Source organism: Macrotis lagotis, chromosome 7 (genome assembly GCF_037893015.1).
Source record: "Macrotis lagotis isolate mMagLag1 chromosome 7, bilby.v1.9.chrom.fasta, whole genome shotgun sequence".
Taxonomy (NCBI): domain Eukaryota; kingdom Metazoa; phylum Chordata; class Mammalia; order Peramelemorphia; family Peramelidae; genus Macrotis; species Macrotis lagotis.
Window position 1 is genome coordinate 20,726,877 of NC_133664.1, and position 27,360 is coordinate 20,754,236.

Below are 27,360 nucleotides of genomic sequence, written 5' to 3' on the forward strand. Positions count from 1 at the left end.
ACTGCTTTTCTTCTTTTTCATCATTCCATATCCACCTCTAGTTCTGCTTAGGCCTCTATACTCTCATGCCTAAAAAAGTTTTCCTTTTGTGAGTGGCAAGGTCCTATCTGGCATCAGAGAAGCTGGGCAGAATTTACAGGATTCACAGATTTAGAAGAGAAAGGTCCAACCCCTTCATTTTACAGTTTGTTAAACTGAGGCCCAGTGAAGTTATGCGACTTGTGACTTGCCCAGCATCTCACACGTGTTAAGTAGAAAGGCCAGTATGTGATCCAGGATCTTGCTAGGCCTCACATTAGCATCACAAAGAGGCAAATTCAGGTTTGATATAAGGAAAAACGTCTCGGCACTCCCTGTATAGAAGTAAGGATGAGCTGCCTCGGGTGGGAGTAGTTCCCCCTCACTAGGGGTCTTCAGGAAGGTTCTGGGGGGCTGGTGTCCTAGGTATCAGAGGCAGGGATCATGGAGCTGGCCTCTGATTTCACAAGGACAGAGGTTTACCTGCTGCCTCACTGGCAGGGAAGCTGCAGACAAAATCACAAATCCAGGGCAGAGGATGGTGGAGGTGGGTCTAGCCCTGAACGTCTTGGGACCCAGTCCAGGCCCCTCCACCGGGCTGTAGGGGAGCTGCCTCAGGGGAGCTGCCACAGCTCTCCTCTCTGCCTACGAGCCCTTGCACATCTTTTCTGGATTCTGGCATTTCAGATTTTGAATTATCCATCTGGCCTTCCTTTTACTTTGCCATCCAGGTCCAGGCCCAGGTGGCACCCCCAAATCAGTCTTTTGGACTCCCGGCTCCCTCCCAGGTCGGCCCTTAGAATGGCTTTTGCCAGGTATTTGTTGGGGCTGATGAGTGGTGCAGGTCACAAGCACGGGCGGCGCGAGTCGCTTCTTCTCGGCCCGACTCCTGCGGCAGCTGGCACCGTGCCACGCTGCTGCGGGCATCGGGGGCCTCACCCCCGTGGCCTCCCCGCCGCTTCCCCGCCCGACCCTCCGGGGGCTGCTCCCCATCTCGTCCCCACCCCGGGGCCCGCGCTCCTCCGGGCCCCGTGTCCCCGCAGCTTCTGCGCTTCTCGGGGGTGAGCGGGCGCTGCCCCTGCCAGCCGCTGCCAGCCCCGCCCGGGCCCTACGGAGCCCCAGTTTCCGGCTCGGCAGAGGCCGGCCCCGCCCCCGCCCCGGCCCCGCCCCTCCGCGCGTGCGCGCAGAGCCTCGAGGTCGCGCTCGGCCGCGCGCCGCCAGCGGGATGACGCAGGGGCACGTGCGGGGCCGGGCCCGGCGGCGCGCGTCCTTAAGGGCTCGCGGCGCCTCCGCGGTCGGCCTGTCAGTCGGCCGCCGGCCTGCGGCTGCTCGCCTCTCCGGGGACGGCCGGGGCGCGGGCCGGGGCGGCCATGGCGGAGGAAGAGGCCGACTCTGCCGAGACCCCCGAGAGGTGAGCGGCCGGGGCGCGGGGGGCAGGGCCGCCCGAGGGAGGGGGGCGCGGGGACGGGGAGGGCCGGGGGAGCGGGGCGGCGGGCGCCGAGACCCCCGGAGACCCTCGGCCCAGCGCGAGCCCGCGGTGGTTGTGGGGCCGCGGCGCCGGCGGCGGGGCGGGACCGGGGCGGCGGCGGCGGCCGGCGATTGGCTGGCGCCGGCGCGGGGGGGGTGGCGTGAGCCTCCGATCGGCGCGGGGGCCGGGGCGGGGGGCGGGGCCGGGGCCCCGGGAGCCGGCGGGGATTGGCCGGAGCCGGCGCGAGGCCCGGAGGGAGGGGCGCTGAGTGTGACGCGACACTGCGCGGGCCGGGGGCGGGGCCGGGGGCGGGGCCGGCCCTGGAGGCGGCCCGGGATTGGCCCTCGCGGGGTGCGGCGCCGGCCGCCGTGAACTTGGCTGCTTCCCGCAGCGGCTCTGGAGGGGCGTGGCCCCCGCGGGCTCCCCGGGCGCCCCGCCTCCAGAGCCGCCCCGAAACCTGCTGGGCAGCCCCCGAGGCCCGCCCGAGCCGGGCCCGCTTCATCCCCGCATCCAAGGCTCCGGGGCCCGACCCTGCCCAGAAGCGGCCCGGGCCCGGGGCCCAGCTTGGCCGGGCCCAGCCTGGCCGGCCCCAGAGGCGCCTTTAGTCCAGCTTTCTGGCTGCTGTTTTTACCGCGGTGTGAGTGGGCAGGGAAGGGCTGCGCTGTTTGACCGGTCACTTAAATCCAGGCCCCGGATGGTTAAAGGCAGCCTCAGTTTACCGGAGAGTTCATTTGAAAAAGCGTCCCGATGGCTCCACATGGGGAAATTGGCCCTTCCCCCAGGCACCGAGGGTTTGAGGCTTGAAGCCTGTGGGGCCCCCTCAAAGGCTGCGGAAACGCAGGGACAAGCCAAGATGCCAGGGAGCATGTGTGCACCCGGGACCCTCGGGACACCAAGCTCTGGGAGGCACAGACTGGGTGGGCCAGGCAGGCGCAGAGATTCCTCCCAGCCCTGACATGGGCGCCGCCACAGCTTGGGTTGCTTTCACCCAAAAGCTGGCTGTGTCTTGAAGGACGAGATAAACTGGTGAAAACACTTTACAAACCCAGGAAGGGCGGTATCGGAGTCATTTCATGGGATTCATCCAAAGCCTAGGTAATGTAATAAGCACCTACCCTCAGAGGCGGTGCTGGCTTTACGTTCTGGGTGGCTCTGCCACTGAAGTGGATGTTCCTTCCTTGGAGGAGAGACGCCAATCTAGATTTCAGGATGCTGAGGGACCCTGGCTTTCTGAGAATCAGCTCAGCTGAAACAGTGAGAACAGCATCCGGTTAGCTAAAGTGGGTTTCAGCAATAATTCCTGCCAAAGGTCATCTATGGGCTTAGAGTGGTTCTTGAAGGGGAGTGCAGAGAGGGAATGGCCCACATCAGTGAAGTTCTTAGATTCTCAGAATGTGTTAAACCACAACAGGCTCTGGGGAAGACGGGCTAAAACATGGTTCTTGTCCTCATGGAGCTTATGTGACATTGTTTTAACATTTTATCTTCTTATTCACGTCTTATGTGATTGCATCACATTCATTTCCACACATTTTCCTTTCCTACCCAGCAAGCCATTTCTTGGAACAAAAATGTTTAAAAAGAAGGCAGCAAGATGGCACCGTATTGACCCAACTGTACACATACTGTCTCACATCCGCACCATCTAGGTGGAAGTGCATTTGCTCAATTCCTCCTTATAATTGCCTTATGTTTGTTATTTTCACACTTCCATTTTGCATTCTTATCATTGTGTGTATTTTCTTGGTTTTATTGAAGTCATACTGTATTATCTTATGTAAGTTTTCCATGGTTCATTTGTTTCTTGCTTCTTAGGGAAATTACAAGAATCACTTCCACTCTGCTCTTGTACCACTATTTGTTTAGCTATCCCCCATTTGATAGACATCTACTTTCTTTCCAGTTTCTCACTACCAACTATAACTATAGATACTTTGCTATGTAAGGGAAGAGGGAAGAACTTAGTAACCCTTGGAAATAAGAAGGAACAGTTCTTAAAGAAGAGAATTTGGCCCTGAAGAGGAAGGTGCTGCTCTGTTTACCACAATGATCTACTAGGGCTGCCTGGTCCCTGGATCACCAAGAATCAGCATGAAAGCTCAGGGGAGCAGGGAACTTCTTTGTCCCCTTCACAACAGTAATAACAATCAGGACTGTGTTTAGGATGTGACACAGAATTTCCCAAGACTTGTCCAACCAGGTGATTACTGCCTACTTCTGGTGACTCAGTTGAGCATGAATGATGCTGCCTAATTGGGAAGAAATTGAAGGACTTAGTGGACACAGGTGATGTTTTCCTCTCTTGCCAGTCACTCAGCAAGCATTTATTATTAACCTACTATTTTTCTGAGGATTTTGGAGGATAGAAAAGCAAAAATGAAACTTTCTGTCTTCTGGGAGCTTCTATTTTAATCAGTCAAAGGCAAGAGCTACAGAAGAGAAAGGTAGATTTATGGAGGATTATGTTTAAGAAGATGGTATCTGAGAAATGGGATTTGAATTTTTGGACCAGGGCCTGAAATATAAAGATGATGGACTCTTGGGATGGTGTGTATCTAGTAATGGCTGGGGAGAATGTCTATTTGGATTCTTGCAAATAATCCAAATGTCTGTAAGTTGAAAAGGAAGGGGAAAGAAGAAAATGATCTATATTTGACTAAGCAAATAAGTTGCCATAGAGAGTAGCCACAGGGTAGGATGCATCATAGCCAGAGACACCCATTAATTTACTCTTGAGCCGAGTAAACTAAATTCAGGTGAAAGAAGCCAGTAAAATCCATGGCTTCATCTATACACAGATGCGCAGAGTACAGACCAACAGGTAAGGTGAATTCAATATCCTGAGACTTGATAGAAGGCCACAGGATTAGCATCCAACTTTCTAAAGGAAAAGAATAAGTAAATACTGAATGTAAATAGGTATAGCATCTTGAAGAAATCTAAGGAAAAGCTAGGAGCTTTAAGGGAAAAGATTAATGGAGGGAAAATGGTATTCTCATTAAATCTTACAGATCATCTGGAAAGGAGAAGATAAGTATGAGGAGTCTGGGAAATAGTGCATGTTTAGTATCGAGACAGGATGTAGTAGTAAGGAGAGAGACTTCCATTGTCAAGTTGTCTCCTGGAGTTTTTCTCTGCCAAAAACAGAGCTTCAGGTAATGACTTGGCCTTATCTTTCAAAAGATAGAAGATTCAATAAGAAGAAATTCTTTTCTAGTTAGAATTCTCAGCAGCAAGAAAGACCTGGTTGCTGGGGTTTGAAGAGACAACTCCAACTGAAAATTTATAATAGGGAAGATAAGGCCAAAGGTCCTCTAGATTTAAATTTTATTTATGGGGCATTGAGGTAGCAGTCAGGGTTCAGTGACTTGCTCAGAGTCACATAGCTAGTAAGTATCTGAAGCTGGATTTGAAGTCCTTGTGACTTCAGGAACATTGCACCACCTCCCTTCTCTCTCAGTTTAGATTTTTAAAGGAAATGGCAGGCAGATAAGAGGAACAGAGCTGTCTTGTTTCCCCAAGTGTTTTGTCTGACCATTGCCAGTTGTTCTGCTGCTTCTCATGTGTCATGGCCTGAAGGCTCTTCCCCACCAGCTTGGCTCCTTGGCACATTGTCCAGCTTCTCTCTGGTGCCCAGGACCCAGCACAGCCCTTGAGATCGGAGGCAGTGTCCTGGGATTTTCACCTTGACATTTCTGTAAGCTGCACTTCTCCCAACAGAGACCTTGACTTCATTGGCTTTTTTTGGCTGCTCCATCACATTACTGACTCATTCTGAGCTCACAGTCCACTGTTAAAACTCCACTATCAGGATGACCATCTTTCCATGTCTCTAGACTCTGGTCAAGTTAGGGGATATTTTGAACCCAAGCACAAGACTTGATATTCATCCCTGTTGGAGTTCATCTTTTTCCATCCAGCCTATTAAGATCCTTTCTGGGTCCTGATTAGGTTTGTTCTCCCTCCCAACTTTGTGAAATTTGCAGATTTGATGAACCTACTACCCATTCTTTTATATTAAAATGGTTAAAAGGACATGACGTTAGAACTGATCTTTGGACAGTCTTCTCAGTGTGTCAGTGTGCCATTGAGCCATTAGCAGATACCTTTGAAGTCTGTCCATCTAACCGGTTCTGAATCCATTTGATTGTATTAATGTCCATTTTTTCTACAAGGATAATGTGAAATAACTTTTATCATAGCCTATTCTAGGTAAGTTCTAGCCACAGGATTCCTGTCATCTACAAGTTTATGTGACATTGTGGATGAAGGAAGAAAGTGATGGGAATCTGATACAAAAAAAAAAAAAACCCAGTCCTTACTGTCAAAGAGAAATATAAATATCAAGATGATGTGACTGGAAGATCACTGTGTTGGTGAGAATCATAGGGCAAGCAGTGAGTGTACCATTTCCAGCGGTAGTGATTTGATCTTTTTTTTCCCCAGAGGATGAAGTGGCTAGAAAGCCTCAGTCAAGAAGGTAGCCTTTCAAGGAGGGGGGTCAAGATAGAGAATGGAAGCTGTGGTGTGACAGAAAACTGCCTATCAGTCCAGATTCTTTGTGGCAATGAATAGTCCTCATTGAGCTCTCAAGTTGAGAATTGCTGGTCTTTGAAAACTGGAATTGACCCAACAACCAAACTTTGATTCAATCTTGTTTTGGTTCTCTGATTCATTAGAATTGTGGTTAGCAAGAAGCCTTCCTCCTGAATTTTGAATTTCCTGAATTTTCTTTCATAGATGTTCATCAGATGAGACTGGAGCTATAAACTTATTAAGTTTTTATCCTTTTACCAATCATATGGATGAAACTTGATTTTCAAAAATGACCTTAGAAATTCAGGTTAGGCAGTTTAATAAAGAATACATAAAGGAATCTCTTTGCACACTTGGTGACCTTCTTATTTAAATGTCTGGTTCCAGAATGGTTGTCCGTGATGTGAGGGAAACTGGGCAGTAGTAAAGGAGAGAACCTTCGAAAACAGATTTAATGTTACATAGGGTGGCACTCTAGCGTGAGATTGTTTCACTTGCAACCAGTTTCTATATTGATTCTGTACAGTAGTTCTGTGACTTGTGGAAGATTGTGATATAACTCCAAAACCTTGTTGATTAGGCATCTCAAACTCATGTTCAAAGCAGAACTCCTCTTTTCATCTTAGCCTTCTTCTTTCTAATCTTTTCTCTTCCCAACTTTCCCATCATATTCCTGTTGTTGTTTAACCTTGGTTTTCCATGGTGACCAATGACAGTTTGGTTAATACCTGACCTCAGGGGGTGAATTGGCTTTAAGTGAGACAGATTTGCACAAAGTTGCCAGCCTCCGTTTCTCTTCCAGTGGCATCTTGGATGTCTGCCCAAGCCCCTGCTTCAAGGCCATGGAACAGGTTTTTTTTTGTCTGCCCATTCCACAGGGAAAGGTCTTTACATCCTCTTAACTCACCAACAGGTTGAGCCCTGCTGGTTCTCACCCAGGCTTAGCCTGTCTGCTGAGAGGGTTTCCTGGGCTTGCCTGCTGGTGTGGCAGGCCGCCTCTTCTTGGAGTTCAGCAGAGGTACTGGTCCTCTCTGAACACCCCCCTGCACCCCTTGGGGCTAGCTCCTGGTTGCCAGATTCCCATCTTTAGTGTCATCCTCAATTCCTCACTCAAACTCATATCACTTATTCAGTCAGTGGTAATCAGATGTCCTTTTACACTAGCTGCTGCTTCCCACTCACCACGGTTGTCACTGGAACACAGGCCCGATGCAGATCACTTGAACCCATCCTTTCCTCAGTTTCCAAAGTGATTTTCCTAAAGGGAAAGTCTTGACTCCTCCTCACCTCAGCAAATTCTTCTATTGTACATTTAAAACCCTTCACAATTTGCTGCCTTTCCAATCTTACATAGGATTCCTCTCCACCTGCTCTGTGATCCGGGCTCCCTTGCAGTACTTGGACAATTTAAACTCCACTCTCTGGTCCCCCATGCCAGGGATGCTCCCCTTTGGGTTCTTTCAAGGTTCGGCTTAAACCCACCTGTGGAGGCTCTTCATGGTCCCTTTTCTGTTCCTCTTTCCCTCTGAGATTACTTTCCAGTCTCCTCTTTATATATTGTATGTACCTAGTAATGTGCATTTTTTTCCTGACCCATTAGACTGTAAACTTCTTGAGGGCATGGACAGTAGGGTTCCCCCCCCCCCTTGTATCCCCAGCATTTACCACAGTGACTGACAAAGAAAGGCTAAAAAAAGGCTCATAGTGAGTGTAAGCAGCATTATACCAAAGATTGTGGTCATTTAAAATAAAACCAAAATGCTAGAAAGATAAAATAATCAGAAATACGTTTTGTGAGGCAATTGAGATTAAGTGACTTGCCCAGGATCACATAATTAGCGCCTGAGACCAGATTTCAACTCAGGTCTTTCTGACTTCAGGACCTGTGTTTTGTCACTGCACCTTCAATTTAGCTGCCCTTTTAAAAGTAATTTTGGTAGCAATTCTTTGACTCTAAAGCTGCATCTCTTCCTATTACACCATGTCTTTTGGTTAGGCATTATTATTATTCATAATTATTATTTCCATTAGCAGTCTTGCTTTCCCCTTGCTAAGGCACCTGCTTGACCACCAGCTTGACTCTCTCTCTCTCCCTTTTTTTGTTTCCTTTATTGCTACTTTGATGAGAAATAGGCCAGACTATATGGAGGCTGGGTTTAAGAGTAAAAAAAGTCTTGGGTCCACATCCTGACTCAGTGGAACCCTCAGCTTAATTCTATAATAATTAACTCTTACATTGTCATTTCATGATGGAATCATCCATGAAGTATGAGATAGGCATTCTTGATGTTGGTTATATGTAGGTATGGGGACTGGTCCTGAATGGTACCAGTCTCATCCCCACATGGACTGAATTCCTGAAGGTATCTGGATCTATGACTTAACCGACAAATGAAACTTTCAGAGAAAACCACCTTTTCCACCAACACAGATCTAGTAGTTTCTCTGCCTGGAGTCACTTCCTTGCCCTTCCAAGGCCAAGCAGCTATCCCAGAAGCCAGGCCTTCCTGGATTCAAGGCCAGTCCTCTTTCCTTGGAAAGGGTGGATTAAATGCACTTCACCACACTTGACTTATTTCCTTCCAACTTGTAACATGTATACTGTGTTCTCTCTTCACTGGTGCAGGTCAGGATGGCTGACGGCGTGGCTTCCCACGTGGTGTCCTACATCTTTGTCGCTACTGAAAGAAGCTGAGGAAAAGATCTTGAAGTGTGAGTTTTTCTGTCCTCAAACCTGAAGAAAATGCATTGGTGATCTAGCAGAAAGGGCCATGCTGACTGCCAAGATCCCTACATTTGTCTGGGCTTCCATTTTTCTATCAGATAAAAGGAGTTGGATTAGATAGTTAAGAAAGTCCTTTGGGTACCTGCTGTGTAGAGAGGCATTGGAAATGGGTGAGATACAACAGTGAGATAATACTGTCCTTACTTACCCTCAAGGAACTCATAGTCTACTGAGGGGAAAGAGATACCAAGATAGAAAACTATAATTTAGTTTTATTGTACAATGTTACAGTATGAAGGGGAGTATAGTTTATATTTTTAAATTTATTTTTCTAACTATATGCAAAGACATTTTTCAACAGTCATTTTTTTTGTAAGGTTTTGAGTTTCACATTTTTCACTACCTTCCTTTCCTTCCCCCTGACAGAGAACAGTCTAATAGATTATTAAACATATTTCCACATTAATCATGTTGTGAAAGAAGAATCAGAACAAAAAGGAAAAACCATAAGAGGAACAAAAAGGCATAAAACAAATTTTACAAATTAAAAATAGCAAGCTTTGGTTTGCATTCAGATGCCATAATTTCTTCTCTGGATATGGATGGTATCTTCCATCACGAGTCCTTTAATTGTCTTTGACTATTCAAAGGAGGAGTTGTGTCCATCACAGTGTTGCTGTTAATGTGTACAGTTCCCCTGCTTCTGCACACTTCACTCAGTATCAGTTCATACAAGTCTTTCCAGGCTTTCCTGAAGTCCTGCCTCTCATGATTTCTTACAGAGCTATAGCAAGGAGTATGTTTCTTAAAAAAGATGGCAGTGGTCAGGAAAAGCCCTTCAGAGAGCATCATTTGAATTGAGTTTCATGGGATAGTTAGGATTTAGTAGGTAGCACAAGCAAGGGAGGGCAGCAGCCCAAGCAGGGGTCTCAAGGTTTTCCTTGGGGCGGGGAGCTATTTAGTTTGAAGGTAGCCAAGAGTGGAGGCTTCAAACTGCTCCAAGACTTTGGGGGGCAACTCTATTTAGAGGGAAGTAATAGAAGTTTGGGAAGACAGGTTGGAAAGCCTTGAATGCTAAGGCAGAGAAGTGTGAATGTTGCTCAGTAGGATGCCAGAAGGAGTCTGCAGAATGGGGTTAGAAAGGGGAAAAGACCAGACCTATGTATGAGAAAAATCATTCTGGCAACAAAGTGGAGTCTGGGGGGAGGCTGGTACAGTGGCCGTGGGGTCCTGTCGTAATCTCAGGACAGTGGGAGCAGAGATCAGCTGGACTTGGAGAGGGAAGGGTTAGAGAATTCTGTGATTCCAGACTGGGAAGACTTGGAAAACAGGTAACTTCAGAAGGTGCAGTGGGTTTAGGGGTGGCCTGGAAAGTCATCTACTTGGAGGAGATAGTTCAAGTGAGAAGGAATGAGATGGGAGGAGAGAGAGAGGAGAAAAGCTGGCTGGGAGCCCCATGTTAAAGGGTCAGGATGAGGACAAGACACAGGAAGAGGTTGGTGTGGGACCAGTTCGGTCAGCCCCCAAAGAGGATAGGGGCTCGAAAAAAAGCAAGATTTGGTCATCTGGTGACCCTTTGGTTTCCTCAGAGTGCTTGGGGCAGGAGCCTATCTGCAGAAAGAGGGTGAGAGAAAAAGTAAGTGGCTGCCTCAGGTCTTGACAACTTTCCATTTGATAGTGAAGAGAAGGGTGAGAGAGACCAGGGAGAAGGAAGCCTTTTTTGGTATTAATGTGGTTGATTGATTAGATTGGCCAGAGCATATTTCTAGGAAGGAAGCAGTGACAAAGGAAGGATTGATACATGGTGGAGCAAGATTTCAATAGGCAGGAATGGGATGATGAGATTAAAATGAATGAATGTAAAGGGAGTAGTATTGGGGTGTCCTTGGCACTATTCTTCATTTTGTTACTGGAGAGATGGGAGCTACCTCAGAACTTATCCATAGGGTGGGGACAAGAATGTGTGTCTAATGGTAAGAGGAAGAAGGGATTTGTAACAGTCATGGTGTAGAACTGGGGTGTGGACCTGATGGGCTTTGAGTCTGTTGTGATGCAAAGAGCCAGTAAAGGGAAGAAGGAAAATTATCCTGAAATACTAAATGAGATTCTTTCCTGGGTTAGAGGTGCACAGAATGGATCCTACCTCCATAGGGGCAAGCTCCAAGATGACCCTGATATGTTGGCACCTTTGTGAGCACTGAGTTTGGCTGGTCTTTGGTAATCTCTCTCAGAGGAAGACTGGCTCCTTTGGTGACGTGATGGGAAGCACCTTCTGATTATCTTCTGATTATCTCACCCTTCCCTTCCTGCTCTCACTGACTTTAATCTGCTTTCCGGGTTGCAGGGAGTGAAGAGGACAGATCCCTTGATTCAATAAAATGTGTGCTGCCTTCTCACTTTGTAGAGTCTTTGGGTTCTGCTGTTACTGAAAATATTCATTGTTTTGTCACCAATATTCTGGTGATGAAACTCCAAATTTAACTAGGTTTGTCCCTGTGAAAGAGGCAGTCAGGTACTGGGACCATCTTTGAAGCCCTTTAACTCACTGGGACATTTCTAGTCTGCTGGCACAACCTTGGAGAGTTCAGCAAAGACTCAATATCAAGTATGCAAAGAAATTGAAAATGAGGTTTTTTGAGGTATGGCATTTATATGTGAATCTGGTTTTATGTTTGACCAAGGAAGGAGTGAGTGACATTTGGCCACATAAAGGTGAGCCAATCTTACTTTAAGTGATGACTTCATGTACTTTTAAGACAAAATCATCAATATAAAGCTGGAAGGGACCTTCGAGGTGATGAGGTTTGCCCCCCCCCCCTTTTCAGAGAGGAATCTAGGGGAGAGAGATTGAGTGACTGACCCAGGGACACACAGCTAGCAAATGTTCAAGGCAGGATTCGAATGGGGTCCTCCTGCCTCCACATCCAGCCTTCTTTATGCCTGGAATAGAAAATTGCATTTGAATCAACCTTTTTATAACCCTGCTTTCTAGAAAGCAGAAAAGGTTTCAGGTGGTATTGTTACAGGTTGCTACCTGTTGGGCTGAAGGGCTTGCTGGTGAAGCATCTAAGGTAGCCTTTGTTCGGACTGCTTTAGCCCTGGACCTGAAAAGCGGACCTCATGTGCTCTGTTCCCAATGGCCTTCCTTTAATCCAGTGCCAGTTGTTGGGATGTCTGAATAGAAGTTTACTTTGATTTGCAGGATGAAATGGGATGCAGCCCTGTGGTTCAGAAGTGGCAGAGGCCCCGGCACGGCCCAGCATCCCTGTGCCTTTTCTCCCCCCATCCCTAGGGTTACACAACTTAGTTTCTAGTGGGGGGAAGTTCATGGCACTAGTATGCAAGCTGGGTTTATCGTGTTGTAGTTTGATGACTAGTTAGCTTGAATTCCTAGCCGAAGTGAGGAATGTACCCCTAATTTTAAGGTAATAAGTGGTCTCTTCAGAGCTGTAGTTTTCCTCTGCCTTTAGTCTGCTGCCTCCTGAAGGCTGAGGCTGGGGTCCTGTCCACACCCCTCTCTCTCTACCTCCCTCCCAAACACTTGGGACCTTGCTGTCCCAGAGGCCCTTTTAGTTGACAGGATTCTTTATTGGGGGAGTCTCTGATTCTTTTGGTTTAGTTATGCCTCCCACCTTGGGATTTTCTCCAAGTTCATAGAAAGCTTTTCTTCCCTTTGGTTCTGTCACCAATATTATTTTACCCCTCGGGTGCATCTGACCTGTGGGGCACATCTGACTGTTCTCTCTCCCACTCAGAATGCTGGCAGCTCCCCTTAGCAGTTTTCATTCATGAGATATTTATTGCTGCAGAATCTCAGGCTTTGAGAGCAGAAAGGGCCACTAACCCATCCTGCCATTTTATAGATGAGCAAACTGAAGTCCCAAGGGATTGGGGTGGGGGCTTAATGAGGGCTGCTTTCTCCTTGACTGGAACTGTCTTAGACTTTTATTTTTAGAACTCTTGGATTAAATTTTCTACAGAAATCTTCTTTTTTCATTTCCTATCCTACCCCTCTTTCTTATGAGGGTCTTCCCATATTTGAAACAGTCTGGCCACCTGGTAGGTGCTTGTGGATCTTTTCTGGACCAAAGCATAATGAATGTCAAGATATCCAGTGACTCCACCAGATTGTATGGTCAAAGTACAGCCCCCTAGGGATGAACAGGAGCATGGCTTGGCCTGTCTCATGTTGAGACTTTTTTCTGTTGTACATTGCTGGAGCATTTAACTCTTGTAAAGTTCCATATTTACCTTTTTAGAGTGAGTGGAAATCAGTGCTCTGTCAGTGAGCTTCATACATTCATGCATTTATGCATATGTATACATATATATATATGGTTTTAGATGTTAAGATTATATTCTCTTTCCCCAAAATAGTGGTTAAATTAAGCAAAATTTCTCTTTTTTTTCTGTTTTCCTCAGGTGTACCCTGTCCATACAAAAAAGAATCTGTTAAAATATCCAATGGAAATAGAATATGGACACTGAAATTTTCTCAGGATATTGTAGAAAAGACTCCGCTTCTCCTCCTCCATGGCTTTGGAGGTGGTGTTGGACTCTGGGCCCTCAACTTTGGAGACCTTTGTGAAAATAGACCTGTATATGCTTTGGACCTGCTGGGATTTGGGCGGAGTAGTAGACCCCAGTTTGGTAGTGATGCAGTAGAAGCTGAGGACCAGTTTGTGGAAACAATTGAAGAATGGAGATGTACTCTGGGTTTGGACGCATTGATCTTGCTTGGACACAATCTGGGTGGATTCTTGGCTGCTGCTTATTCACTGAAGTATCCATCAAGGTAAAGTGAGGTCAGCAGGAGCAAATGAATTTTTAATTATAGAATCATACAGTTGGAAGAAATCCAGATACCTCATTTGTTTTTCAGACTGGGTTTATCCAAGTAGTGCAGGGCAGCTCCAATGTTAAGAAAATTACCAACATTATTGATCACATTAGTAACAAAAACATCTGATCTTGGCTTTCTTTTATCAGGTATGAGCCAGAGTAGCTACTTGTTGTTTAAAAAAATTTCCAGAGAGACAGAATGTACAAATTTACCTCTCCAGAGTCTTTCAAAAGGTTATTGTTGCCTCTGGTCATCAGCCCAAATTCTATAATATTTGCTCTGTGGAGATAGGAAGCTTGGAAAAAGTGCAAGGAAGTTCTGAATGTGTAAGATAGAAACTAGAGGAATAATTCTGAATTTAGATGTTACCTGGCACTGCCAGGTTTTTTACTGTGAATATACTCATCTTAGGCCTGTCGCATTTGCATTTCTAGTTCTTTGCAATCAGTTGGACAGAAAATAACATCTACTAAAACACACTATTTTCATAATGTAGGAATTTTCATAATGAAGGGAAGCATTGCTTGTACATATAATAAAATCCTTGACTGGGCATTTTACAAAGAAAAACATTTATTTGGCATGTAATTGTCTTGTTCCTCATCTCTGTTATTTTACTAGTCTCTGAGCCATTTTATTATTTGTCATATTTATTTGTCAACACTTTAATGAAGAAACAAGAGTGGTAGAGAAGAGACCTTCACTAATCCCAGGTGTTATTATCATCACTAATGATGTAGTGACAGAAAATTTGGGCTGGATGCACTCTAGGTTTTTGCTAGGCATTGGGGTTAAGTGGCTTGCCCAAGGCCAAATAGCTAAGTAATTATTAAGTGTCTGAGACCAGATTTGAACCCAGGTACTCCTGACTCCAGGGCTGGTGCTTTATCCACTGTACCACCTAGCCGCCCCCCTGGATGCACTCTTAAAGATTATTTGTATCCCAATGTTCCTTTAAGCAACAAAAATGATTACATTGATAAGGGGAACTGTATGTTTGTTGTGTTTTGTGTATAGATATAATTATATAATTTTATACATCTATTTTAATAATATTGAGTGAGCAAGTGTGCACCCCTCCATTATTCCAAGGGCTGTCCCTTGGACCATAAAAAAGACTTACTTTGATGCCAGAGGGCAACATAGGGAGCAATGGATGAAATTATAGGAGCAAGGATAGACTTGATGTAAGGAAAAACTGAACAATCGAGAGTTGCGCAAAGGTGGGATTGAACTAGCTCAAGAGGTGACAGGTGGAGAACACTTTAGCTGGAGATTAAATGAGGCAGTATATGGAGAGCATGCTATAAGCCTTAAGAGCTCTGAATAAATGTGAGTTGCCAATATTATTATTACAGTATTTGTTACTAATAAAAATTAATGTAGGACCCCATCCCCACTAAGTATACAGGAAGAATCAGGCCCTTGCCCTGACAATTCCTCATTTAGGAAGACAAATGAGTGATGACAAAAACACAGAGAGAAAGAGAGTAACTCCAGAGTGATTAAGGGCAGTGATGAGGCCAAAGGTATGGCTCAGTCACAAGGTCTATTAGAATTGCACTTTTTTTTAAGGAAAGGATATTATAAAATAAAATGAAAACCAGAGAAAAGTACTAGAAGGAGGAGCAAAATCTTGTCCAAGTAACCAACTCCCTAAAAGTTTAAATAAACCAAAGCGAATCAGACTCCACAAGACAAGAAATCTAAGAAGAAAATTTAAGAAGACTGGAAAAAATGAAGAAAATGTAAGGTATCTCCTCTCAAAAACAACTGGCCCAGTAAAAGAACAGAGACAAGGAGAGAGACTTTAAAAACCATCTGGCCACCTGAAAAACAAACAAAAAGCTTGGAACAAGAAATTATAAATGAAAACTGCCCAGACATATTACAGTCAGAAGCTCCATTTCTTTGTTGGACAAACACATCCAAATAGCATTTCCTAAAGAACCAAGATGAAAATTTTTCCCCTTTAGATTCTATTCCGTCATATCTACTATCCAAAAGACTGTAACATGTACTAAGTGGAATTCACCTGTGGATCCTGGCAGTTCTATAGAGGACGGCATCATGGCTACTAGGCTGGCTTACATGAAGATGATGAGAACAATCACAATAGCTGGCATTTATAATGGCTCATTTAAGGTTTGCACGGTATTTTACAAGTGTAAACACCCTGAGAGGAGTTAAGTGTATTATCTTCCTTTTTCCAGATGAGAACACTAAGGCTGAGGAGAAACTTAGATAACACCTGTTACCTCTTGAGCTAGCTCATGCCACCTTTGGGTAACTCTCGCTTGTTCAGTTTTTCCTTGCATCAAGTCTATCCTTGCTCCTGTAGTTCCATCCGTTGCTCCCAGGATTGCCCTCTGGCATCAAAGTAAGTCTTTTCCTTGATCTAAGGGATGTCCTTGGAATACCAGCGAGACAGTCACGTCCCTCTCCCATCCTAGGCCTGTCAGTCAGTTTGTCTGTGGCCTGACCTGTGAGACTTAGGCAGCTCAGCAGTGTCGGGCTCAGTGCACACATAGGACAAGCTCACTTCGGTGGCAGCTTGTGACCTGTTCTCCAGTTCCTCCTCTCCTCCTTTCTTTTGAGGTGATGGCAGGAGTGCCTCCATGGAGCTCACCCTGGGTGCCCCTTGGGATTTCCTCATCGGATTGTGTCCACCTTCCTCTTCTCGGTTTCCCCCACTTGTAACTTATCATTTTCCTTTGGAGTTAGCTCATATTCCTTCTTTGGATCTTGCCCTGCCAAGTCTCAGTGAGAGTTAGAAGGTACATTTCCTGACTTTCTGTGATGTGGAGCCCACTACCTTCTGAAGCAATCCTTTCTACTTTTTGGATTGTTCTAATTGTTGAGAAATTTTTCTTTATTTGCCTCTGGGACTTTCCTAATTCCAATTGCATGAACAAGTACCTTTGCTACCTTCCAAGGAGGAAAACCAGTCAGGGGACTTTGAACATAAGTAAGTCATTGGTGTGGAAATCACCAATATTGCACACTCTAGAGATGCAAGTGGACAGCACAATTCCCCACTTCCTGCTTGTCAGAAGTGAGTTCCTTGGGCCTTTGTCTTCTGTACTCACTTCTCAAGAAAGCTGTTCTTCCATTGGGGAGTACTTGTTACCCTAAAGCTTTAGCTTTTCTTGGCAGCCTCTGAACATTGCTTTGCTGACTTCCTCGAGTTCAGAGCTTCTTATCTCCTTCCTTGTTCCTTCACCTCAAATCCTTTTTTTTTTTTGAGCTCTGGGGTTCCCCCCACCCCAGCTTCTCAGGTTCTCTTAGATTTTCTCTCTGATTTTCAACTCAACTGTGCCTTTCTTCATAATCCCCAAACCCTTCAGATCACTTTTATAATTACATGCCTGTCTTCTCCCATCACATCTGGGAAGTTGACAAAGTCCACCTGATTCAAATGCATGTTTTTTAAAGTGTTAATGGTGGAGCTGTGTTTTAATTCACATCCTTGGGCTGCTTTGAGTTTTTTCTTGCCTTTTATAAGATGGGAAATAACTTTATATAAAGGTGTTGAGGCATAGTGTGTTCAGGCTGTAATTATTCTTTTTTCTTTCCTCAAGAATATTTTCATATAGGAAAAACATATTTTTAGTAATTCAAGTGTTAATATACCTTCTCTACTGCCAGTGGTCCCAGTTGACCTTGGAATATCACTCTTACAATAACAAAGCTAGTAGGAAGAGAGTTCCTGCTTTGCTCTCAGTTGACTAAATTGGTTAAACTAGCCAGAGCACTGCAGGACCTAAACATGTTCCTTTTTGAAGGATTCCCTCCCATAAAAAAAAAAAACCATCATAACTTCACTTTTTTGACAATATTTAGTAAAAGGGAACTATTAGCCTGCTTCTTGCTTAATAACTTTAGTCCCATGGTAGTTCCTCTAAACATTATTTCAATATTAGGACATTTTCACCTTAATAGTAGGCAAGGAGCAGATTGAGCTCTATCTCTTTGCTCTGCTCCCTGAAGTTACCCTCCCATTTGATTGCCTGAGTCTTTCTAGCATGGAAGAGTGGAAGTCTTTTTTTTCCCTTTTTTTGGTTTCTTAAGGGTTACTGCTCTCTTCCTCTATGTCAGATAATCTTTAATCTGTCATCTCATCCATTTAGCTTTTTGTCATTAGCACAGCTGCCACTCAGGCCATCCCTCTGTAACTGCTTGCTAAGTGGTAGCTTTCATAACCCAACTTGTGAGCAAGTCATTGCTAGTCATGGACTATGACCCCCTGGCATCCACCACACCACTTTCCATTGCCCTCTTGGACCACTCAAAATTGGAGGTGCTTACTGCAGACTTGGCTTTAGGGGCATGTAAGGAATTCTTCAAATGACAGTATCAGAAACATTGAATTTCATTTTGGGCTCATTACATCAAAACTTAGGTCCTGTGGCTATATCTTTTTGGGCATTCCCATGAGAAAATTAACTGTCCTCCCCCTTTGCCTTAGGAATGACCCAGGACCATTCAGCATGGCATACCCTCCTTGAAGGAAACATGAGATGCCTAAGTTTAGATCAACTACCCCAGGTGTTCCTATGGACTATTTGTGCCCAACACAAATAGTGGGAGAGCATTCTGAGCAGGTATCAGTCTGCTCACCACAGGGGGACACACTAGCTCATCTCTTAACATAGTGATATCATTTTGGTTTTCTTCAATAATGAAGGACAGGAACCACCTAGGAAGGTATCTTATCTCCTTCCTGACCTCATCTGATCCTGTGTCCTGACTGTTCTTTACCATTAGTATGCCAGACCTCTGGAGAGAGATCATGCTCCCCCTGGGGCCTCATCCGGGCTCTCGATATCTGCAGGAGAGTTGTCCCTCCACTGGCCTCAGACCAGTTGTCTTGACCTTACAAATGCCTCTGCCCCTGGCATTCCCACTTGTTGTCCAAATAGACCTGGCATTCATTCTCTGTGGCAGACTCTTCTGATAGAGTCTCTGACCAGTAACCATGGCAGACTTGAATGCCACTGGGAGATCACCCTTCTTCACCAGACATGTGCCTTAGCTCAATTTCTCTAACCTCTTAGACATTGCAAGGGTTTGCCTTTATTATTTCTTCTGATCACACATCTGAAGAAGAATGACCCTTTCCCTTGGGTTCTGAAGTTGACCTCACTTTCCCATTTTGTGTCATGAACTTGTCCCTTTCACAAAGAAGGAAAGGTATGAAGAAAGCTTGGGAGGCCAGCTTTAAGGATCATGGATTTTGAGCTATTCCTCAGGTCCTACCTACCGTGACAAAACTGAGGCCCACCAGCTGCTCATTTAGAGACTGGATTTGAACCCAGGTGAAGACATCCCATTGTACCTCTAGAAGTACCTTAGAGCTTTTAAGTTGGAAGAGTTCATGGTTCTGATTTTCACTGGTATATAATCCATGTAATCCAATCTCATTTGACAGTCCTCCAAACACATAATAAAACTATAACCCCATTTCCCTTGCATGATTCATGTCAGTTCCAACTCTGGGATACCACCAGGATTATCAGAGAGCCCCGCAATACGTGGAATGCACATTAGGAACATTTTCTTAGGGTACTTTTATGAATGATTTTTTTTTTTTTTTACCATTTACCAAATGTATTCTATCAGAGCATCCTTTGGGTTTGCCCTTGGCCATGACATTTAGTAAGGTTTTTAAGTGTCTTCTTCTTTTACTTCTTAGATTACCCTTGATTTGCAATAGATCTTGACTCTATGGTCTTTTTCATTCAGTCTCCCTGATTAGACTGTGAGATCCTTGGGAGTAGGGAGCATGTTTTTGCCTGGCCTGTCACATATTGAACACATAAATAGTAATTGATCCTTGGTGACCAGTTGTCTGTTATCTCCTTTGATATGCCATGACTGGTGAGGTTGTGGTCTTACAGCTTTACTGCCTCCTTTTAACAGATGAGAACAGCAAAGCCCAAAAAATTTAAGTGACTTCAGTGATCCTAAAGCAAATCAATGCAGGATCTGCTTCCAACCAACCTATTATATCTGAAAAACATTGTATTTTCCCAATAGGGTAAAGCACCTTATCCTGGTGGAGCCCTGGGGTTTTCCGGAGAGACCTGATAATGCTGATCAAGATAGGCCCATTCCAGTGTGGATCAAAGCCTTGGGAGCTGTGTTGACTCCTTTCAACCCATTAGCTGGCCTCAGAATTGCAGGACCCTTTGGTAAGTACTTCTGTCCTAGGAAAATAAAGACATGCATTCATCAGCATTGTGCTTTTAAATTTCAATGAAAACCAATAAGAACACTTTTTTAAAAAAATTGCTTTTCTTGGAATCCATCAGTAATATCTTTAAACAACTTTCCTTTTATGTTTGAGAAAAAAAATAGTCCCCCTGATAATGCTCATTAACTAATAATAATTATAGTCCATTTAATTATTGAAGAGAGGTTATAGATGAAGCAGAAATCTCTCACATACTACCTTAGATGGAAATTCCAAAACGTCTTCTTCATTTAGCCAATGTATAATGTATGTGCTACCTAACAATAGACCTATCATCCATTTTAATAATAAATGTACTTTTGAGTTAGTGATTTTTTTCCCCTACATTTCCTGATTAACATGGTATATTTAGAAAAATCTATCTTATGTGTGTTTATATCTAAGGCCCCTGCCAATTGATCATGGGACTTTTCCCTGTGCTTTCCCAGGGAAGTGAAGACCACAACTTGCCCCTCTTCCTTCCTTGGTTTTCAGTGGTGCTCAGACTCATATTAAGCATTATCAGATAGCACTGGCATATGTAGAGTTGATGTTCAGAAGAGGCTTTGGGTGACTTTGGGAGAGTAGCAGCTGGATTGAACACTTAAAGTTAGCATCTGTATCTCTGTCCTAAGCAGTCTTTAGACAAATTAGTGCTAAAACATTGTTAGATTTATGCTTGAAGCTTTCAAGGATCAACTCAGTGCATTCTCTGTTATTACTTAGGGTTAAGCCTTGTGCAGCGTTTAAGGCCGGATTTTAAGAGAAAGTATGCTTCGATGTTTGAAGATGATACAGTGACAGAATATATCTACCACTGTAATGTTCAGACACCCAGGTAAGGTTTGTGTTTCTTAAATGTATTATGATTACGTACATTTTTAAGAAAATAGAATAGAAAAATAAGTTGCACCAAAAAGTATTGGGAAGTTTTCAAGAGGATCTAATAAGCTTTAACTTTCAAAATGCCACTAGGACCTACTGCTAAGAGTAGTTTTCACAGTGCCGTGTGACAACAGTTATCCTCAAAGAGCTTGCGATCTAACTGAGGAAGAAAACAAGATCGAAAATTATTATCAATATTTCTTAAGTTCAAAAAATTAACATAATTGATATATTCCTTCCCTTCAAGGAGTTTATAATCTAACAGTTTAAAGAGTAATGTCATATGGTAAATGTCCCAAGGAAGTGGTACAGAGGGTCCATGGGTTAGGACTACAGAGGAATGAAATTTCACAAATTGAAATGGCTTGAAAGAAGCTTCAAAGAAAAGGTTGGTTTTTAAACTCTCCGTTCCTGGAAAGATAAGGGACATTTAGATGGGCATTATAAGAACTATAGGAAGAGGACACTGCTCTGAACCTGGACAGGAAGAGAGATGTGGATGCAGTATATTGGTTTGTATAGGTAAATAATGAACAATAAGGTGGAAAGGTGGGCAGGGGGCGGGTAGAAGTCACTGTTTGTATTAATAAAGGGTTTATGAAACAGTCATGGAGGCCGGAAAGGAGCCTTCTGTTTGGGTCAGATTGGTGTCATGTATGAAACAGGTTTTGGAAGCCGAGAGATCTCATTGGGTTGGGAATATGAAGATAAATAGTGTGGAGTCATGCAAATTGCCAAGAGGTACATTTCATGTGTTAGGAATCTCCCTTGTCTCTGGTTCATCCTGGGTGACTAGTGCCCAGAGGCCTTTTCTCCATGATCTTGGAGGAAAAGACAGGAAAACCTTTGCTCAAAGGAACTGTCACTGAGATTTTTTGTACATCATTGCAGTTTGACTTTTTAAGTCAGGGAATTTTAAACAACCCTGACTGGCAGGGAAAAACTCCCACTTAGTAACATACAAAAGCAAGGGAGTGTTGGGAAAAGGAGAGCATACGCACTGCCATATGTGGATATTTTTCCTAAGAACAGCAGAATTGTTCAAATTCACAAAGGAATGAAATAGCTCTTGCAGTTAGAAAAGACCTAAGTAATATCCTTCCATATTATGGGAAAAGGTGGCAGCCCCAAATCAAACCTTAGGGGATGAGTCAATCAACGAGCACAAACTGGCCAGCTCAGACCTGATTCTGATGCAGCTGGGAAAGACTCTGCAGCCCATTGCTTCTCAGGGAGCCAGCCAGCTTCTCTTCAGACTAGTCAGTCACCTGAGGGGCTTCTTGGAGATGGAGATCCTGGAAGGTTAATGAAGCAATCCAAGTGGACAGCCCTGATCTTTTCAGCAGGACATTTTGAAGGAGGAGACTGAGGTCTTGAGAGTAGCAAAGATGCCTTTCAGGTGTGCTGGAGAACTGGCCAGTTTGTCATGAATCAGGTTTATATCATTTCATGACTTTTTTAAAGGATTAAATTGTGGCATGGGATGACGTACAATGAGATGGACTTTTCTCCCCGTAACATCCCTGGGTTCTACCAATAATATTTTCCTCTCTTCACCTTGCAGTCTCAAGGTTTGGTAGAACTCCTGTAGATTCCTCTTTTCCCATTTTTTCCTAATGAGCAGTGGCATCCCTCCTATTTTTTATGTACCCATTCCTGTCACCACTAATGCCTGGCCAATCTTGGCTCATGTCCCCTTCTCCTCTGGACTTAGGGTCCTCAGAAGATAGGAGAACAAAGTCCCACCAAACTGCTACCACTGCTAGACAGTGGAAAGTTATAGAAGTGTATGTATGTGTCTGTGTGTTGGGGAGTCTTGCTTTTAGTCATCAATAGGGTTCGGAGCCTGGCTCTGTCTGTTGTTTACTATTTGTGCAATTTCAGACTAAGTCACTTAATCTCCCAGTGACTCAGTTTCCTTATTTGGATGATTCCTGATACCCTTTTTTTAACTCAAAATCTTGTGATGCTATGAGCTTTCCTATTCACAAAAGGTTAGTGACTTTATTTCAGATTTTCTACCAGATTAGTATTCATTGTGATGTTTTTAGTTGTCCTTATAAAAAGTTCCATATTTTAAGCTAGTCCAGAATTAATTCATCAAAAATGGTTCTTCCATCTTTATGAAAGTTTCTACTAAATATATCTTTACTAAAGCTTTGATAGGCTATTTTAATTAGGAAAGGGTGGAAGAAATGATTCTGACTTTTAATTAATAAAATTATAAACAAATGTCTATCCAGTAATGTGTCTTTTACCTTTCATAAATTCCTACTCTTTGGGGATCTTATATTCACATTTATTTAGCACCTAATGCTAAAACTTTTTTGGTTTAATTGAGCATATCTTAATATGACTTTCTCCTTTACTTTTTAAGTGGTGAAACTGCTTTTAGAAATATGACTATTCCTTATGGATGGGCAAAAAGGCCAATGCTCCTACGAATTGGTAAGATGGACCCAGACATTCCAATTTCCGTAATTTATGGAGCCCGATCTTGCATAGACGGCAATTCTGGCAATACTATCCAGTCCTTACGACCACATTCGTATGTGAAGACCATAGTGAGTATTTGATTTCTTTTGTATATGGTGTGTTATTGTTTATGGGTCATTTAGCAAGCATTTAAAAATCCCTACAGTGTGACAGAAGTGAAGTTCTATGCTGGGAAGCCAGATGCAGCTTTTATGGGGAGCATTATTGGGAAGCTCTGCCCTGGATTAGTTGGAGACTTTGGTCTAGAGAACAGTAGACTCATTTCATTCACTATTGTAAAGAAAAGACATGGATACCCTAGTTTTAAAATACTGTTTTCTGGAGCAGCTAGGTTGTGTGGTGAATAGAGCACTGGCCCTGAAGTCAGGAGGACCTCAGTTCAAATCCATCCCAAGACCCTTAGTACTTATTTAGTTGTGTGATCTTGGGTAAGTCACTTAACTCCATTGTCTTGCAAAATAAAAACAATACCAAAAAAAACCCTTAACGTATCATTTTTCTTTTAGGGAGCTACATAAAAGAATTCTTCTGCCAAGATCTTTTTTCTAATCTCTTATTTTGTGGAGTTCAAAAGAACACCTAAAGAAAGCGGGGTGGGGGGAGTTCTTCAAGACTCAACCACTTAATCCTTTTGACTGAAACCCCCTTTTGAACTGCATAAAAACAGGTCTTTACACACATTTTATTCCTTCAGTGAATTTGTAGTCTCACTGACGGGGGTTGTCTTTCTGTTGTTGGAAATGGGACCATTGTGCCCAGTCTTGGCCCAGTATACTTCTTAATCGGCATCCTCCCAGCCCTTCCCCTTCTGCATCATTGGGTGCAGCACTGGTGCAGCATCCAGGCAGGTTTGGCAGCATGGCCGGGGGGGTAGGCAGCGGCACGGTGGCGGGCTGGATTTGTCTTGGGAGAGGATGTTTCCCACCTGGGGGCTCCCTGCCCTGCACCTGGGAAGTTGTAGGCCTGGTAAAAGACAAATAACTAAGTGGGATGGATAACCTTAGAGGTTATTGCCACCTGAAATGGCCTGAAAACAGGTTGAGGACTGTTAAGGGCTTCTGTTGGCCAGTCAGCACATTGCCCCAAGTCTGGGTTTAGGCGACCTTATTCCACCAAACGCTCACTGACTTAACACTGTTCTCACCCAGGCTATCCTTGGTGCGGGACATTATGTATACGCTGACCAACCAGAAGAATTCAATCAAAAAGTGAAGGAGATTTGTGATTCAGTGGACTGAGCCCATTCAGATCTCAACGGACAGGCCTGGTGATGGATGCAACTCCTCAGTGATAATTTAGAAAATGTGACAAAGAATCAGGAAACCAACATAAGAAACTAATGGGTTTTGTTGGCTCTTATTTTGCACATTTGACATTTCTTCCATAAAGTCACTTGCACACTCAAACCACATAGTGCCTTTTTGGATGGGAACCCCTTTTTAAATAGAAATTCATTTTAAATACAGAAATCTCAGAAACTAATACCTTTAAATAAAGGGTTTCTTGCCTCCCTGACATAGTGGAAATACTGTAATTTTTTTAACTGGAAGATTTTTTCAGATGCAAAACTTGGCTATATTGTATACTTTTTATATTGAAATTCACTTTTCCACTATAAAGACTTTGCTGTATCATTGTGTTATGTAATATAAGGGTGCACTTTATTTTATTTATAGCTTCATATGATTAACATGTGTTTGCCTTTGAATTAGGCATGTTCCTTCTCAACATGTGTTGAGAAATAGCAAATTTTTGTATCAAAAATTTCCCCATGGTTCTTGATGTTCTGATAGACTGGGAAGCTTCTTAGGGGAGAAGGAGAAGGAAGGGTCCAAATGGATGAGCCTTGGCCTGGGAAAAAACCAGGGCTTGAGGCCCTGGACCAACAGGCCAAAAGGTCAGGGACTTTGTAGTTAGTCGTTCTTTAAAATCTGCCAAGCCCATTTTGAGTACAGTGGTTTGTTAATAAGAGTTATTATTTTAAGACATTCATAGTAGCCCATGGAAGGGTAGTGTAGGAGAGTGGAAAGAGCCCAGGTCCCCATTCCCAACATTTTCTAGCTGTAATTGAATGCTCCCTCAGAGCAAATTCTCTGAGGCTCAGTTTTCTCATCCATAAATTTGAGATTATGATAGCACCTGCCTCCTAGTACCATTTTGAGGAGCCAGTGAGATCATCTGAGAATGTGTGTAGTGTGTGTGGGAAACCGGAGAAAGTGCAATATGAAGTTTGGTGACTGTTTCCCTATTATCGGTTCTGATCCTTTAGTACTTGAAGGGTTAAATGATTTACCTTTGTATCCTGTCTTTGTTATAATGAGATCCTTATAAGATAGTACATTAATTAATGGGCCCAAAGTGCCCATTCTGTTCCAACAACGGTTCTTAGAACAGAACATTTTCTTCACGTGGAATATCAAGTTCTCCATCTTAGAACTACAGCCTTCTTGTAATCTTGTAATAAATGATACACATTATCATCAGCAGTTCACAGGACAGACCTGAAAAGTAATCCGCTGATAACTACAGTGAAAACTCAGGGTGTGTCTCATTTCTTTTTAAATTAGTAATTATAGCATTGGAATACTTGAAAAAAATGTATAACTTTACATAGTGTGTGGATGTGTATGCACATGTCTTTGTCTATATGGACACACCTATAAATAACTGCCTTTAGGTGATGATTCTTTCTTACTGTGATTTTTAAAAAATTCTCAGTGAAACTGCAAACTAGGACTGTAATAATAACTGGTTGCCAAAACATCTCCTACATTAGTTGAAACATTTGGGCTTCATTTGTTTATGATATTAAATCTTTAGGAGAGACAAATTTAAATAAAGACTTGAAAAATACAACAAGTGATGTCTTAATATGTTTGATCGCAGTCTTTAATTATAATTAAATGTTGGGTTGTGCTTCTTAGCAAACAGACTATTCTGTTTTTCAGCATTAATAGGTCAATATATTCTTAGTTCATTTGAAATATAATGAATGACTTGGTGATCCATGGTTCCTTCCACATGTCAGATAAGAAGTTGGGTGCAAGAAGGTTAGGGGATGAGACTTTTTGTTTTCAAGAAAAATTTAATATGATTACTATTTTGAAGCATCATCTTGGATCTTTGGATTACCATTTACAGTCTTGAACGTTTGGGGGAGTTTTTCTTTTTCTTTTTCTTTTTTTTTTTTAAAGATTTTTGGTTTATTTTTAGGACCTGAAAAACCATGTTTAAAAAAATCAGACTTTACTAAACTTTGCTGTGTGTGACATAAATTAGTTAAAACTATAATTATAAAAGTTTTTGGCACTTTGGAGTTAAGCTGCATATCGCCTTTGAGATCAGGAGCAGTTTGACATTTGGGGACTTTTATTCCTGGATTACTTGTTAAATGGAAATCATCATGTGATAATTTGACTAAATTTGTTTTAACCTTTTAATGTTAGTTTAAACCTATTTGCTGATGTATGCATAACCAGTTACACAGATGCTTTTTCTGAAGAAGTCATCCTTGATACCTTTAATTTCTTCTGTGTGCTGATCATTTAATGATTTTGAAAGATTGTGGAAAATATGAAGAGTGTAGGACTGGACAAATAAAAATGTGCCAGTTTTCTAATATATTTTGTCTCATTGAATTAAGTAAAATTTATCTTATTAAATATGATGTGACTGTATCCTTTTTTTGGGGTCTTAAATATAATGAACAAATGTTTATTGAAAATATTTGATATAGTGCCATGCATCGAGAACTTGCCCAGAATATATAATTGTTCATAGCTAATAGGGAGTTGTTACTCAAGACAAATGGGGAAATTGTGAAAGGGCACCTCGCTCTTCTGGATAATTGGAAGTTACCAGCCCAGCTGGCCTATATCTCAGGAAACTAAAAGAATTAGCTAATGAATACCAGTCAATGATCTTTGTATCATTGTGACCCGGAGGGGATGAGTTTCAGGACAGCAGAGAGGGAAATGTCCAAATTTCTCTTCCTGTCTAGCAGTCAGGGTAAAGTAACTTGCCCAGGGTCACACAGCTAGTGCCTTTCTGGTGTCTGAGGCCTGTTTTGATCTTGGGCCTCCTTACTCTAGAGCTGATGTTCTGTCAGGCCTGTCAGTCCTGTTCCACCTAGCTGCCTGGCAGAATTCTCAGAT

The 27,360-nt window shown here is 43.3% G+C and overlaps 1 protein-coding gene across 3 annotated transcripts; it reads left to right on the plus strand.

The window, feature by feature from the left end:
- Nucleotides 1–1,259: 1,259 nt before the first annotated feature.
- On the plus strand, nt 1,260–24,721 carry ABHD5 (abhydrolase domain containing 5, lysophosphatidic acid acyltransferase). 3 transcript variants are annotated; one of them, XM_074195599.1, is made up of 7 exons: nt 1,266–1,429; nt 8,649–8,734; nt 13,170–13,542; nt 19,630–19,784; nt 20,552–20,663; nt 23,088–23,274; nt 24,355–24,721. In XM_074195599.1, exons 1-7 carry the CDS (start codon nt 1,389–1,391, stop codon nt 24,442–24,444), a joined length of 1,044 nt encoding a protein of 347 aa, XP_074051700.1. In that variant the 5' UTR covers nt 1,266–1,388; the 3' UTR covers nt 24,445–24,721. The 3 variants fall into 3 exon arrangements, with proteins under 3 accessions (XP_074051701.1, XP_074051700.1, XP_074051699.1); XM_074195598.1 differs by lacking the exon at nt 1,266–1,429 and adding an exon at nt 3,390–3,772; XM_074195600.1 differs by lacking the exon at nt 23,088–23,274 and having other exon boundaries at nt 1,260–1,429.
- Nucleotides 24,722–27,360: the final 2,639 nt, after the last annotated feature.

What these genes read in the sequence shown, in the direction of transcription:
- ABHD5 (XM_074195598.1), top strand. Translation starts at nt 3,726, where the DNA reads ATGATGCTGCCTAATTGGGAAGAAATTGAAGGACTTAGTGGACACAG. An exon ending in TGAGGAAAAGATCTTGAAGT is followed by an intron (nt 8,735 to 13,169) that starts GTGAGTTTTTCT and finishes TGTTTTCCTCAG; the next exon opens with GTGTACCCTGTCCATACAAA. An exon ending in TGTAATGTTCAGACACCCAG is followed by an intron (nt 20,664 to 23,087) that starts GTAAGGTTTGTG and finishes TTACTTTTTAAG; the next exon opens with TGGTGAAACTGCTTTTAGAA.